The sequence below is a fragment of the Pogoniulus pusillus genome, chromosome 29 (assembly GCF_015220805.1).
Source record: "Pogoniulus pusillus isolate bPogPus1 chromosome 29, bPogPus1.pri, whole genome shotgun sequence".
NCBI classification, from domain to species: domain Eukaryota; kingdom Metazoa; phylum Chordata; class Aves; order Piciformes; family Lybiidae; genus Pogoniulus; species Pogoniulus pusillus.
Window position 1 is genome coordinate 8,716,963 of NC_087292.1, and position 14,618 is coordinate 8,731,580.

The 14,618-nt window shown below is 43.6% G+C and overlaps 2 protein-coding genes across 7 annotated transcripts in view; one reads left to right on the top strand and one right to left on the bottom strand.

Annotated features, from left to right (window-relative positions):
* PTPN1 (protein tyrosine phosphatase non-receptor type 1) overlaps positions 1 to 4,789 on the top strand; it is a 43,591-nt gene extending 38,802 nt beyond the window's left edge. For all 3 annotated transcript variants that reach the window (XM_064167861.1, XM_064167862.1, XM_064167863.1), the window contains exon 9: positions 1,032 to 4,789. In XM_064167861.1, the coding sequence (XP_064023931.1) occupies positions 1,032 to 1,239 (208 nt within the window). In that variant the 3' untranslated portion in view covers positions 1,240 to 4,789. The remainder of the gene's footprint in view (positions 1 to 1,031) is intronic.
* Positions 4,790 to 5,722: 933 nt separating this feature from the next.
* The window catches only part of RIPOR3 (RIPOR family member 3), a 52,712-nt gene continuing 43,816 nt past the window's right edge, over positions 5,723 to 14,618 (bottom strand). For 3 of the 4 annotated variants that reach the window (XM_064167857.1, XM_064167859.1, XM_064167860.1), the window contains 9 exons: positions 14,212 to 14,348; positions 13,245 to 13,377; positions 12,442 to 12,550; positions 11,151 to 11,312; positions 10,822 to 10,983; positions 9,587 to 9,789; positions 9,267 to 9,350; positions 8,239 to 8,329; positions 5,723 to 6,707 (listed from right to left, as the gene is read on the bottom strand). In XM_064167857.1, the coding sequence (XP_064023927.1) occupies positions 6,610 to 6,707; positions 8,239 to 8,329; positions 9,267 to 9,350; positions 9,587 to 9,789; positions 10,822 to 10,983; positions 11,151 to 11,312; positions 12,442 to 12,550; positions 13,245 to 13,377; positions 14,212 to 14,348 (1,179 nt within the window). In that variant the 3' untranslated portion in view covers positions 5,723 to 6,609. Of the gene's footprint in view, positions 6,708 to 6,902; positions 7,332 to 8,238; positions 8,330 to 9,266; positions 9,351 to 9,586; positions 9,790 to 10,821; positions 10,984 to 11,150; positions 11,313 to 12,441; positions 12,551 to 13,244; positions 13,378 to 14,211; positions 14,349 to 14,618 lie in introns of those variants that run through there. The other variant, XM_064167858.1, reaches the window with a different exon arrangement.

Here is a 14,618-nt window from a genome sequence, read left to right on the forward strand (position 1 = left end):
TACACAGAGGCACTTCCACTAGAGGTGAACTTTGTCGTCTAGGTGAAAACTGTGCCACACTTAGAATCCGAAATTAATTGCAGGCAAAGGTGCTTTCGATGAAAGGAGTAGAGGGTGCTCATGACCAGAGAACTTTTCTACCTATTGCTGTCATGATATTAAAGACTACACCGAGGCTGCGTGCAGGAGGCAGAGGAGCACAGGCCGCTAGATGTCACTCCTGCTGTGGTGTGGTGCTGGCTGCCACCCGCAGGCCTTGTCTTGCGAGTGAACTGGTTTTATTCAGAGCGACCACAGGAATGCCACGCAGAGCAAAACAAAAAGGCCCTAGGCTCACCAGGGGAAGCGTCAAGATTCCCCACGGGAAGGGCTCCTAACAAGCCATCTTCAGCTTCCCATATAAATACTGGAATAAAATACTGAATGTTAGTATTGTCCACAGAACTCCAAAGCCTCTTCAACAGATGCAGCTGGTAGGCTTGATGGACCTAATTTAGCTGAACTTGTGAGGGAGTGTGGCTTTGGGAAATGGAGATTAGGTGTGTTTCCAGTAATCTTTCCTTAGAATAAGCCTTCTCTTCATTTTACATGGCTGAGATCAAGATCAGAGCCTGCTACCTCCTTGCAAATTCCACTGGAGGCAAGCAAGTAAAGCAGAAGTGTTTCCCTATGCAGCTTGAAACAGTGCTTTGATCAGGGGGATTCTGGAAATGAAATACACAAATTCCAAACGTCTTTACTGAATACAAAAAGGAAATCTTGGGAACAGGAATGGACCTTTGGCAGGGGAGTGACTAGGTGATCTCTAGTGATCCCTTCCAACCCCCTAACAATCTGTGATTCTAAACCCATAATTCAGTAGCCAGAACTGTAATAATTAGTGACAGACAATATTTTGCTGTCTGCCACAGAAGAGATGTCCAGCTTTGCCTGTGGTGTTCAATGAGTGAGGCCATGCTTTTGGAGAGTCCACGTGGCCTCTGCCCTAGCTGGAGAATCCAGTGCTGAACATCTCTCTCTTTCTCCCTAAGCACTAGTCAGGACACTGAAATTCGGAGGAGAACTGTTGGTGAAAATCTACGTCTCTCATCCCACAAAGAAGAGTCAGTGAAGTCGGAAGGCTCAGAAGAGGAAGATGAGAACGTGATGACAACTTGGAAGCCATTTCTAGTGAATATTTGCATGTTCACTTTCCTCACAGCAGGAGCTTATCTCTGTTACAGGGTGTGTTTTCACTGATGGACGTGCCAGCGAGGTCGACCCTGCGGAAAACACCAACGACTTGATGGGTTTGTAATGAGCTTCTCTGAACGAAAGCCAGTGGAGGCTCCTGAGCCTTGCCTCAGTGGAGTAGATCTTAGGTTGAAAGGCCAGAACTTCGGTAAGGGCTTGTAGAGAGAATTGATGATGCACTAGGGTTTTATCTAGCCCTGTGGTCCCAAGAACATAATATTCTAATCTCAGGGCCTTGAAATATTCAGGAGTAAGCAGAGAAAATGCCAAATAGTCTGTTTTCCTTTTGTTTTTTTTCCTTTCTTTTTTAACTCTACAATAATAGAATTACAACACATTGTTGTTTTTAGCCTTTTTTAAAAAGCCAGTGCTTTTTACTTTTTTGTGTTTCAGAAAAACCAGGCACAAGTGAAACTTGCTTGTACTCTCCAAGTGTTGTAACCAAAAACATGACTTACATTGATGAGTTCCCAAAAACAGAGACATGAAACCCACATACCTGACGAATGTAGACTTTTTGGGAGGGGAAGGTGTCGCAGGGAAGGGTTTGTGGTTGGTTGGGGTTTTTTGGTGGCCTTTTCTTGTTTTGGCTGCTTTTTTTTCCTCCACTTTATTTTTTGATTGGTTTGTCTTGTGGGATTTTTTTTTCATTTGTTTTGGGGTTGTTTTTTTGTTTGGTTTTCTGGTTTTGTTTTTTTTGTAAGTTGAGGTGTTTTTTTTTGTTTCAATTTGCTTCATCGTTAAAGACTGAGTTGTGGGCAGTGCCTGTGGTATTGATATATTTAATCTTGGCATAACTGTTCTTAAAGAGCTTATTGTTTTACATGTGTCTATAGAAACAGGCTTCTGCATTTGCTCAGGGTATCCAAACATGTCAAACTCTTTTGTTTTTTTCTTTGCCTTTTTTTTTTTCTTTTGAGTTTTTAATAAGTGTATCTCCTCACTGACTTTTGTTGCACTCTACTTGCACATATGCCTATTTACATTGCACCATCCTTTGTAAAGCTGTCTTTACTTCTGTATTCTGGGTTAGGAGAGGTTATAGGGAAGGGTTAGAGAAGCAGGAAGGGAAATTCAACCAAAACTTGTCCACCAGCATTTTGCAGCTGTGCCGCTGGCACTCAGAAGGACCAGTTCTTAAACCTCATCATTTGGAATGTAAAATGCAGTTTCACTCTACACCTGTGTGCTTCCTGCAAGGGCCGAGAGGTAACATGCGCACTCGCTGCCTGCAGTGCCTCCAGGAAAGCATTTCAATAAATCCAGAGCAATTAATGCTGCAGCAGCTTCCTTAAGACATAAAACGTTCACCAGGAGACACATTGGTCTGTCTGTGAACGTATTGGTTGGCTTTATGATGCAAGCGTTTGTGTATTCTGCTTTTTTTTAAAGCAAAGAATTTAGCAGTCCTGGCTTTAGTTTGGCCTGCAGACAGGCTCTTCAAAGGCTCTCAGGGCCTGCACCTCTGCAGACGGGGTGGCTGCTACCCCACGCCGAGCTGAGCATGAGGGGTGGCTTTGTCTGTGCCATGCTGTCGACTCTGCTCTGCTCGCCTGGGACCTGAGTAACGTCAAGTGCTTGTAAATAAGGGTTTGGGTGCATTGGTAGAACTGTGACTGGAAGTCAGCATTGCACTAAGCAGCGTTAGTCAATGCTGTTCCTCTTGTTAGTACCAAATCAAAGAGTTCAAACAATAATAGCAAAGATCTCTTTGCTTGTGTCATGGTGTGGAGGATAGGAGTAAAGTCGCTACTGGAAGCTGTAGTGACTGAAACTGAACCATGACAGCTGATTTGCAACAGTGTTACTAATCACTTCTTTTATTTTTAAAGGCTTCCTAGATTTATAGCACTTAACCACCCCTCTCAGTGCAAACAAGGCTACGGGGTATCTTACCTAAGTCTCTCTCCACTCCATATTTATTTTTGCAGAGCTGTCTGTAGGTGTAGCTCTTTTCCTCGAGTGAATAACTTGGTGAACTGGGTGGGGGGTGGGGCTGGAGGGGCGAGTTACTTCTATTTCGTGTTTTGTTAAGCTTGCATCAAGGGCTTTTCAAAAGTACAATAATAAATCCTCAGGTAGTACTGGGAGTCAATACTTTACCTGTGAGACTGTTGGGTCAGACCAGTACTTGAAAGGAGGAATGTTGTAATCAGTCACTATTTAGTTATATTATTGGAAACATGAAAAAAAAATAAGTATAGAAAAATGGTAATATATAATGGCTCATCTGTGTATTTAAGATACAGTTTGTGATTGCTTTGTCCCCACTATTCTCTCCATCCTCTGGTAGAATATTGTTCTAAGGCAACATTTGTAGCCCATTTGTATTAAAATGCATGTGAAGTCTCCTCGTGTCTCGGTGAAATACCATGTGCTTGAAAGGTGAAAGAACTTCTATTTCTGCTTACTGATGTGCCCAGAGTATATTTGCATGAACTGATCATTAAGTGTCTGTGGTTCAAAGGGTGTTGCTGGAAGTATCTTCGTTCAGCAGTAGACTGCTGTGGTGTTTAGCAGATGACATGTAGTCGCCTAATCCTTGGCATGACTTCCTATTGACTTGCCGCATACTCAGTGTAACCCGGGTGTTAGCATGGTTCATTTCAGCTGAGTCGGTGTAGTACAGACATTCCAGAGAGTTTGGTAAGCCATATCCACACCTCACCTCTGCTCACTCCAGGCAAAGCAAGGGCTCCATGATTTCAGGGTATGACTTGCTGTGCTGCCTTCAAAGCTGCACTGGAGGAGGGAGAGGAGAGAAATCCTCTTTTGCTGGATCTCAGCAGTGTGCTTTGATCTGCACAAGTACAGGCTCCTGAAGCAGTGCCCCACTGAAAACAAAGAAGCAAAATCCTTTCCCTATTGTTCCCAAGAGGGAATGTTTTAAATTTTAGGCTTGACAGGAAAGGAAAAGACTTTTCCTTTGACTCCAGAGTAATTCACTTGCATGTTATTCTAATAGGAGAAGTTTCTGCAGCTGAGAGGTTGAACATCCTCTTCCTGCCCACGTTATTTTGACATTTCCTTCATCTGTTACAAGTCCAGAAGTTAGGCTGTCCCAGGACAGACAGTGGAATGTCCCACAAGCCCTGTGAGGTGTGCATAAGGCTTGTAATACTGAACTGTCACCACTTTTGTTTTGATGTCCTGTATCTGTAGGTAGTAGTTTGGGTGTGTATATACAGTAGCGTTTCAAAGTGGGTGTATTGGTTAACCTATTCTTGGAAAAAAAACACGGGCAAACATCCATGTTAAACTTGTTAGAAAGTTAGTGAGCTGCTCTGCTATATGCCTTAAGCGAATATTTACTCATCAGGTCTTTCTTTTTTACAGAGTGCCAGAAAGTTTTTTTACAAAATAAAAAAAAAAAAAAAGAAAAAAGAAAGCAGCTGAATGTTTTGGTATAAAACAGTTTCAGGTATCTTGTCTTTTGTGTAAGCCGCTGCAAAGACCTCCCAGGTTATGGTCAAGTTGTACAGTTTTTCAAGTCCCATACAAGTTTTCAGTTCTCATTTTAGTTGTAACAATAAATAAATCTGTTTTTTTAAAAGAATGTACCTGAGTCTGGTTCCTGGCTGCAGAGGGCTGGAGCTGCCTGGTTGGAGCACCTGTGAGTCGAGGCTAGCAGGATCTTGGCTGGGGGTTCTTGGAGAGGAGAGAAACTGACATGTGACTGTAAGAGCAACCATGTAGGTCAGAGCTCCAGGAAGAGAGTAAGTGAAATGAGTATCCTGTGTCTCTCTCTGACAGATATCTCCTTCCTCTAGTCTTTAAACAGTTAAACATTAACAAACCACCTTGGCTGAAGAATCTCAGTGCATTAAGTGTAACAACTCTTGCCTTTTTATTTTTTTAGCAAAAGCTTCAGTTGTGCCTTAACCTGACAGCTACAGCTGGAGGAGAGGTGCTCAAGAGGAGAATTTCCAGTGCTTTCAGGAAGTGGTACTAGAACAGCTGAGTTCTCACAATGCCCCTCAGAAACTGTCAGCACTTCATGATTGGAGTTCAGAGCCTGGCTCAGGCACAGGCAAAAATGTTATTGGGGTGCCCTGCCTCTTGCCCTGTCTGTTTCCATTTCTCCCTTCTAGCAAAGGAGAAAAGGAAAGAGACCCGAGCAAGTAGAGAGTTTACCAAACCAAAACAACTTCCTTCCTCTGCTTTAAAATAAATCTGTAAGTTAAAAGCAGCGTTAGAGCACAGGTAAGCAGCCCACTAAAGTTTGTGTTCCTCTAGACCAGTGTTACTTAAACACCATGGTCCTGCTGTTCAGAGCTCATGAAGATGTCAACTGTGTGAGCCAGCTGGACCTTCCTGAACTAAACACCAACAGCAGAACCATAGTTCAGCCTGTTCCAGCCAGCCAAACCTGAACTTCTCCCAGGTGGAATACACAACAGCAGCACATGACAGACTGCTACCCCGGTAAGAGCTGTGTTAATTATCTTCATTCCTTATACCTGTCCCCAGTGTGAAGCACTTGCAGGAATTTGTTTCAAATGTTTTATTAGCATTTTAGAAACCAGTATGAAATCCAACAAATAAATACAGAATAGAAAAGTTTATATATATATAAAAAAAATATATATACACACAAGCCTAACCTTTTCAAGTATTTGACCTGAAGCCAGGCTTCTTGTTATGGCTGCCCTCCACTAAGTTACCCAAGTGCCAAGTACAGAGCCTGACACAGGCTGTAGATTATAAGTAGTAGTTTTGATCTATGACTAGCTGAATAAAATTCATATAAAACACACCAGGAAGCACCTTCTGGAGCTCTCCATGTGTCACATGGCAAATACAATACCTACCTTCCTGCTGGGAACTGCTGAAGACAATCACTCAGTACACCTCCTTGACAGGAGGTTCCTTCCTTGAACCTGTTCTAACTTGTGATAAGAAATTAGCTTTTGAAGTAACAAACTCTCCTTCTGCAGCTGAATTGTACAAGAAAAAGAAACCTCCAAGCACCCTTGTTTGATTTCTTCCTGCTTAGGGCAGTTGATGCAAAGGATCTGTTTGCTAGTTTCTAGAGGAGACTGTTGGAGAGTGATCACTCCTCTCCTTTTTGAGAAATGCTCAATTCATAAAATACTTTATGGAGAAATAGATAATTCCACCAAGATGGAACAACCTGCTTCCATATTCTAGGAGATCTGAGTTTTTATTCGTTCAGCACTTGCTGTTTCACTATGTGCTGAATGTGAGAAATGCAGTCTGGGCTACTTAGTGCAGACTGCTAACTCTCCCCCACCATGTCAGTGCAGCATGGCTAGAGCAGGGCAGAACAGAAGTAAACCAGACACTGATAAACAACAAGCCAAACCTCTCAGCTGTGGCTGTGAGGACAGCAATTCAGTTCCTGCTATTCCACAGCTAAAATATTGTGATTTCAATTTCAGCCTCTTGTACAGTTTCTCTTAGTTCACAGCAAATCCTGTCCATTTTCTCGAAGGCTTGCCGGCCCTTCTCACCTGCGGAGAAAGAAAACACATCCCGTGCTGAGGAAGAGAAGGCAGGTAGAAACACCCTGAGAAATAAGATACTCCAGGAATGCTTCTGTTGTGACCTTGCTCAGAACTAAGAGGAAATCTCAGCAGTGACAAAAGACCTCTCTGACAGAACAGTTTTCCAAAAACTACCCTGGAAAAATCAGGCCCTGCGTAAACATTTCCACATGAGTAACAGGGCTGGAGCACCACAGCTGGAAAAGTTGCTTTGTGAACTGCTGTGAAGCAGGGCTGGAGATTCCCACAACAAAGCATGGACTCCAACACTTTTAGGAAGAACAGAAAGGGGAAATGGCCATACCCTAGGTAAAGGGGACAGCCTGTGTAGCAGCTGGGTATTCAGGGGTTTAGCCTGTTCCCCTGTGCCCTCAACAGAAGTACTAATACAGAACAGCAACAGATTGGAAACAGATTTCACGAGCAGCTCTACTCCAATGTAGATCTACAGGTGAAGTAGCAGTAAGGAATCAGAGGAAGCCCTTTTATTTGTACTCGTTACCAGGATTCAGTAGGACCATTTGAAGAAAGAATAGGAACATCATAGAATCAACGAGGTTGGAGGAGACCTCCAAGATCATCCAGTCCAACCTATCACCCAAAATTAGAAGTAAACAGTCATGCTGGAAGTGGCTAGAAAAGATGATCAGACCTAAAGAGTCTTTTCTGTGAGAACAAAAAAGTACCCTAAACAGCTTAGCTCCTCTCCAGCACTAGAAGAGACTCTGTTGTGGACTGCCAGGGTCACAGAATCACAGAAACATCCAGGTTGGAAATGACCCTCAGGATGATCAAGTCCAACCTATAACCCTACTCTACAAGATTCACCTTAAACCACATCCCAAATGACCCTTAACTACATCCAGAGTTGGTGACTCCTCCACTCCCTGGGCAGTGGGAGTGTGTGACCACTCTCTTTGTGAAAAACTCTCTTAATGTCCAATCTAAACCTCCCTAGTCTCAGCTTGAGGTGTTCTGTCTCCAATTACCTGTAAGAAGAAATGAACACCAGCCTCTCCACACTGTCCCTTCAAGTAGTTGTCAACAGCAATGAGATCTCTCCTCAGCCTCCTCTTTTTCAAACTAAACAGCCCCAGCTCCCTCAGTTGCCCTTCAGCAGCTTCATTGCCCTCCTCAAATGTCTTTCAAATGTCCTTTCTACAAAGTCCAGGAGGAGAAAACCACTGATAGCACTACTGTATCAAGGTGACTCCATCAGCACTTCCAGTACTTATCAGCCACCTCTTAAAATAGTGTAGTGGTTTTCTAAGCACTTCCCCTTACAGCCATCTCTTGGGCTGGTCCTGCAAGCTTTACTGAGAGCCTTTGGTTATTTTATGTGACCCAAAGTTTATTGTAATGGCAAGAAACAGCTGTTGACAAAATAATTTGCACTGCCTTAGGTGTACTGAGGCAGAGCTTCCAGCCCATTCTTCTTCTACACTACTACATGTTATCTTTTCAAGACCTCTATTTTGAGGTTGTAGCAAAGACTTACCAAAGGAGAGTGTTGTTTCCCTGGCTGCATTCCTGACTTCCTCCGTTTCAGACTGGCACAGGTGAGCAACCTGCTCAATACTCTCAACACCCTGTTTTAGAACAGAAAAATTTGCATCTTGATAAAGATTTTTTGCAAGGTAAGCATATAGATACTGATTCCATCTCCTGGCATCTGAATTCTACTGTGACCTTTCTTTCCTTCTCCAACATACTTGCCTGTAGTTCATTTTTCTGAGTATGATCTGACCTCTTCTACTTCCTGTCTCATTTAATGACATGAAAAAGTTTCAGGGTCCTACAGGTCACTGCTGCAGAAGCACTAAATTAGCATAAACCAACCAGGACCTTCCACCACTGACAGAGTTAACACACAGTGTGCAAGGGCAACAGCTGCTTTGCAAGTCTGGCTTTGAGATTAAGACTCAGATGTGTTGGGCCTGTCTTGTGACTACATGTTTGTAGAAACTACTCTCAACGATCCCCTGTGTGCAAACTAACTTCACACAGACTTGTGCCTGTTGGAAAGTTTTACATCTGTTCAGACAGTTACTTACAATGGCAATGCAAATATTTAGTTTAATGTGCTGGCTGTAGTCAGCTATTGTTAAAAATAGTGATTTAACTGCATTCCTATAGTTAAAGCTTTAGCTCTGACTCCATAGCGAGCTGACCGTTGCTCATTCTTCCAAGCGCCAGATGCTCCAGCACTCAGTGTCTGTTGTCCTTCACCACTGACAACATTGTAGAAGTCAGAAAACATCCTTTCTACCATTGCACTGTGTCTGGCAAATCAAACTGCAAACTGAGGCACCTGGAAATGCCTGCAGCTCCCTCTGCCTGCTGCCTTTTGAATAACAACATTGACAGTGTGGAACTTTGGCAGCCAAAGCTTTGGTTAATTCCAAATGAAAGGAAGCTGAAAAAGTAACTCTGACAGCTTCAAACCAAATCAAAGCTAGGTACACTTCTGCATCTAGAAATTCTGGCCCAGACATGCACAGGAAAAATAGAACTGTAAGTACTTACTCTGAGGTTTTTAAGAGCCAGACATGCAGCCTGCTGAAGTCTTGCATCATGGCCAGTTAAAACGTCAGTGTAAAAAAGGAGAGCCTGAACAAAACAAAAAAAGAGAGACTTAATAAACTTAAGCACTTCAGACTGACATCAGCACCAGTTTATCTGCTTAAGTTGAGCCAAGGGTATAGGCTAATCAGCACTGATGTAGTTTAGCTTCTACTTGATAGATGAGTCAAGTGTGGAGAGGACATCAGAGCTGTCACAGGATAAATCAAGTTCCATGTGTTTGAGCATCCATTTAGAAAAGCAGGCAAGAGCTGCAGCTTTACCTTTTCCCTGAAGTTCTTGTTTGCTGCAGCCCGGGAAAGGCAGGAAGTGGCTGCTTTGCTGACTCGGTGGTTGTCATCCAGCTGTAAAATCCCAAGGAGCTGCAAGGTCTGTGGCAGAGGCTGGAGTCTGTTCAGTCGCTTTCCTTTCAGTTTTTTAAGCGTCTTCAGCCGTCCAGGGCATTGTAGCTCCTCAATTAGCATTACTGCAAGTGAAAGGGCTCAACTTCACTGGCAAATGAAGATGTTATCGGGAGCAGACAAACTCTTAATTCAGTCTCCTTTAGCCACAAGTAGTTACTGACATGTCTGGCAAGCATGGCAGGAAGCAAGTGAGGACAAGTGCCCCTTTGACCATCCTGTCTTCCCTCCCTGTCCTTGTTCCATTTCCTCCCATGCCAAGACAGTCTGACAAATGGAGCAGAGATGATTATTTCATTGGTAGTTCATAGGCTGCAGCAAAGACCTGCTCCTTTTAGGACATGGGTGCACTGAATACAGGAGTGCAGAATCTGCAGCTTTGGATGTCAGGACAAGCAGGATATTGAAGTAAGGAAACAGCACAGCAAAATAGTTTCAAACATTACAGCTGGATATGTCAGAAGAAGGCAGAGAGAAAAGCCTCTCTCTTTTTTAAAAGAAATCAGGCACTGCATTTACAGCTTGAATTTGAAGAACATTCCAGGTCTCTTTCTCTGCCTAGCAGTGCACAAGTTCTCAGGAGTCATCTGCATCAAAATAAGACTGACGATGCAGCCACTAGCAGGACGATCTTTTAAATCATTATTTTCTGACAGACTAAGTTTGAAAGCAAGACGTTGGCTACCTCATGCTTAGAAAGTGCATGTTAGTAACCTCTGAAATGTTACTGCTATTATCTGTGTCTGATTACAGCTGCAACAGTCACACAAAGCTACAGACATTTACTTGACTCTTAAATCCAGCTGCAGAGTTGCTGCCAGCTTGGTTTCTGCTCTAACTTCAGAACATCACAGAATTCACTTTTGAGGGCTCTTAAGATAAACTCATCCTTCACACATCCCTTTTGGTTTCTTCCTGGTTAGATATAGGAGTCAAGTATGTATTTCCTGTTCTAATTCAGAGTGCACAGTCAGAAGAGGATTGTCATGCAGCGGTTGAGGCTGTTTGCCGCTCTGGAAGTGTGTCTCAAAGGAAGTCTGGAGAGCAACTGCCAGCTGCTGGACCTGTCAGTTCAAGTGAAGGAGCCAAGCACTTACCTTCTTTGGCAAGTTTTCCCAGGTGTTTCTCCAGGCTGGTGATGTGGTGTTTCTCCAGGTAGCTATAAAATTGGAATAAAGTAACCAGTTCTGTTTGGAGGGGAGGTTTGGAGGGCAGCAACCCCCCACAGGTGGTGATCTGCTCCAGCAGCCTCTGCAGCACTGGAAGTAAGGTGGAAAAGAACAAATGAGGAAGTGAGAGGTTGGATAGAGGGAAACTGCCCCCAACAAGTACATTTTAGTTTATTCCTATAATGCTCTAGGACAATTTTTAGGCATGCAAGAAGATGAAACCAGAGCAGCCTTGTGCTGAGGGCAGGGGTGGGTACCTGCTTCCAACTGCCGGGGGTATTTCTCCTTCACTTTGAGCACCAGTGTGTACTTCAGTGCGTGACGAAATCTCTCTGCTGAAGTAAGCAAGAAGCTGCCAGGCTCTGCAAGATCACTCCAGATTTTCAGATAGTGCTTCTTCTTCTTAGTTTTCTGAATAACTGGAAAAACACCACATTTGAAAGGCTGTGAGCTCCCACAGGTTCTGGATTTTACATGAGAAATTAGGCCCCCGGTGCCAGATCCAGCACACGTCAGCAGTAACGTGTGTTTGTTCAGAGCTGGAGAACTGCTGCCAGTATTGTAACATCTGCAAGCAGTGACTTCACCAAGCTCAGGCTGAGCTCCTAAGCCGCCATTCAAGACCCAAATGAGAAGCCCAGCAGTTATCCTGCCTCTCATTTGGTTCAGCACCTGAGCCAGGTTTCAGAAGACCTTTCTGTCACTTCAAATGTTTCCACTTCTATCAGCAAGAGATGTGCTTCTTCCAAGCATTGCAGAGATCCTGTCTTAGGCAACTTCACAAGAGGAGAACTCTGAACCTCAGTGTGCAGGCTGAGGCAGGCTCTCTTTCATCAAATGCTTCAGAAGAGCAGTTCAAGCAGTACCCTGTGGTTGCTCAGTATCCAACTCTACCACTTCTCAGTCTTCCCTATAGAGCTGTTGAATTTGTGTCATGCATTTGAGACTCCTATGCTTTCCTTGCCCCATTGTGCCAAAGGCTCCTCGGAGCACTGCTCTAGGGAACAGTTTATTCTCACATCCTTCAGGATGAAATCTGTCAGCACATGCTTCCAACTGAAGTTTGCATTCTTGTCACTCTATTTATCAACACAAGCCCAAAAGCCTCCAAAGTCTCTCGTCGTGCCTTGATCATTTTGTCATACCCAGCAGCCAACGGAAGCATTTAATAGGGCAAAGCTGCACACACAACTTCTCCTGAAAGCATGTACAGAAGTTGGGCTATTGGCTTGCTAAGGAAAAGCAGAGATATGAAGAGGATTTCATGAAGGCTGTTCTGCTGTATTTTGACTGCAGACTCCATTATTAATAACACTGCTGTTTCCAAGACATGCCAGTTCAGCTACTAGCTCTTTGAGCCAAACTTCAAAACTTTTCCTACCTTGCAGGGGGAAGACCAAACAATAGACAGGCTCTGTGTTTTTGCAGAGCCCAGAAGTAAGAGCTGCTTTAGCCCTCTGAATGTCAGTAAGGAATTTAGAACGAAACCCTGAAGCTCACACAGAGCTCTCACATTTCTGGCATGCCTTTAATAATGCAGTTACTCACTTTGTTCAACAGACATGTCCAAGACATCCCCCAGAACTCGTGTCTGCTCAGATACTTCTTCCAAAATGCTCTCCTGGACAACCTGGGCTACGTTGGGTGACTTCAGTTTCTGAAATGCAACATGCTTAGCTTAGTAGCTGAAACAAAGGCAGTATCCTGCTCAAGGTAAAGGAGGATTTCTTAGAACTGAGCATCTATAATCTGTGAGAAAACATGACGGCTGCTCTCAAAAGGCCTCTTCTCCCATCACAGCAGGGACAGGTCACTTGTGCAGAGCTGCTTAGCAGAGCAGGATGAGTCAATGCTGGAACATCCATTGACAACTATGCAGCAGATCAATACTAATAGTTACACTGTCCTCTGCTGCCCATCCTCAGCCAAGGTAAATGCTTTGAGGACAATAACATGCTTGAGTGCTAGAACTGAAATTGAGGAATATGAGGTCTGAAGGGGAAATAAGAGCTCATTCTTGCCCTCTATGCTACTAGTGCTAAAAACAAACTAACAGTTTTTCATTCATTATAGCAACTGAGCACCTGTTATCCATACAGAATTCAACCCAAACTGTCCTGCTGCATTAGCACTCTGCTTTTGGCACAAAGGTATTGCTTAGAGCTTTAAAAAAGCAGCAGAGATTTGTATGCCATGTTCTGTGCATACATATGCAGCATGCAGATATTTCAGAATCCATTTGTGTTCTACATCTTCCTGCTTTAAGAGAACCAGCTACAACTTCACTTTTGATCCTAAACAGAATCAACATTTGCAGCCAGTGCCCTGGACACCCAGAGGCTATTTCTTACCTGCAGAAGACCTTTGCACAACTTCAGATGCGTTATCAGAAGTGTGTCCAGGTTGTCATCACCAGTGGTTATATCTCTTACTTCTGCTCTCGTGTCACAGCTCAGAGACTGAAGCGTGTTGTCATTGTATGTGCTGTTGGGATGAGGGGGACACAGAGTTAGTTAGAACTCTCATCACTGAATAAATATCAAGATGTGCAGTCTCTACAGTAGCTTTCAAGCAAGCTGCAGAAGTACAAACCAGGTGGCACTTAACAGATAACACCATGTTTAATTGCATTTATAAGACTTCATTAAAACACAAGGACTTTATTTCTAAAACTCATTCCAGGACAGTAATATCAGAGCAGCTGATCCCACAAAATGCCATTTTGGAGAACTGATACTGATAAAAGATGCTTCCAGGTCGTGTTACTTGAGTTGCTGGCTCATTTGCAGCAAGTGAACTGCAAAATCAGCGCACAACAGGCAAACCCTATGGTGTTCTACCAACTCAGTGGCGCAGGGAGCATAGGAAGTCTCCCAGGAGCAGGCTGGTAGCTCCAGAAAGGGACTTTCACATTTTGCAAAATGCAAAACTAAATTCAAAGGGAAGAGCAGGTAGAAGGGCTCTGTAAGTTACTTGTAGCTCTCTCCCTTACCAGCGCAGAACTGTTAAGCATCATCCTGAGAAGCCTCTTTCCTCTGGTATGTTTATAGCAGTCTTAACACATTCTAGGGCTTCCATCATCCTGTGGCTACCAACCTGCTGTGGTTTCTGTAAATCCAGGTGAAGTTTCCTGCCATTTCAGTGTGGCAGGTATTCTGAGCTACAGATCTCAGAGCAGCCAAAACACTGATTTCTCAGCAAGAGCAGCTCTTCACTGTTGCTCCTTAGCCCAGACTAATGTGTCAGTAGATGGTCCTGGCATCTGCCCTTCTTGCCCACTTCCCTTGTCCCCTGTCACGAGGGACTGCAGATACATACCTGATACTGGCTGTTCTTACACTTCCAAACAACGAAAGCTCATCAGCACTGCAGTCAGTGTTTAAAAAGTCAAAGCTTTCCAATACTGTCTCCACCATTAAACTTTCCATGGATGAATGTTTGTGAAGTGGCTTTGGCTGTTGATGGAATGGAAGGGAAAGTATTGTTACTTGTGTTTATCAAGCCATTTCACAAGACTTCTTTGCTGATTTTCAGGTAACTCTTAATAAAGCATTTTGCTTCTCTGATTTTATTGTTCCTCTGTCTCTGTCAGAGAAGTTAGCTGTTAGCACAGCACTCTGAACCCAAAAGGATATTGCTAATAAAGCTCAAAGTATGCTTAAGTATTTTAATCTGAATTTCCATTCCTAGTATGGTTGCTAGGGAAGCTGGCTTGGTTTATCTGC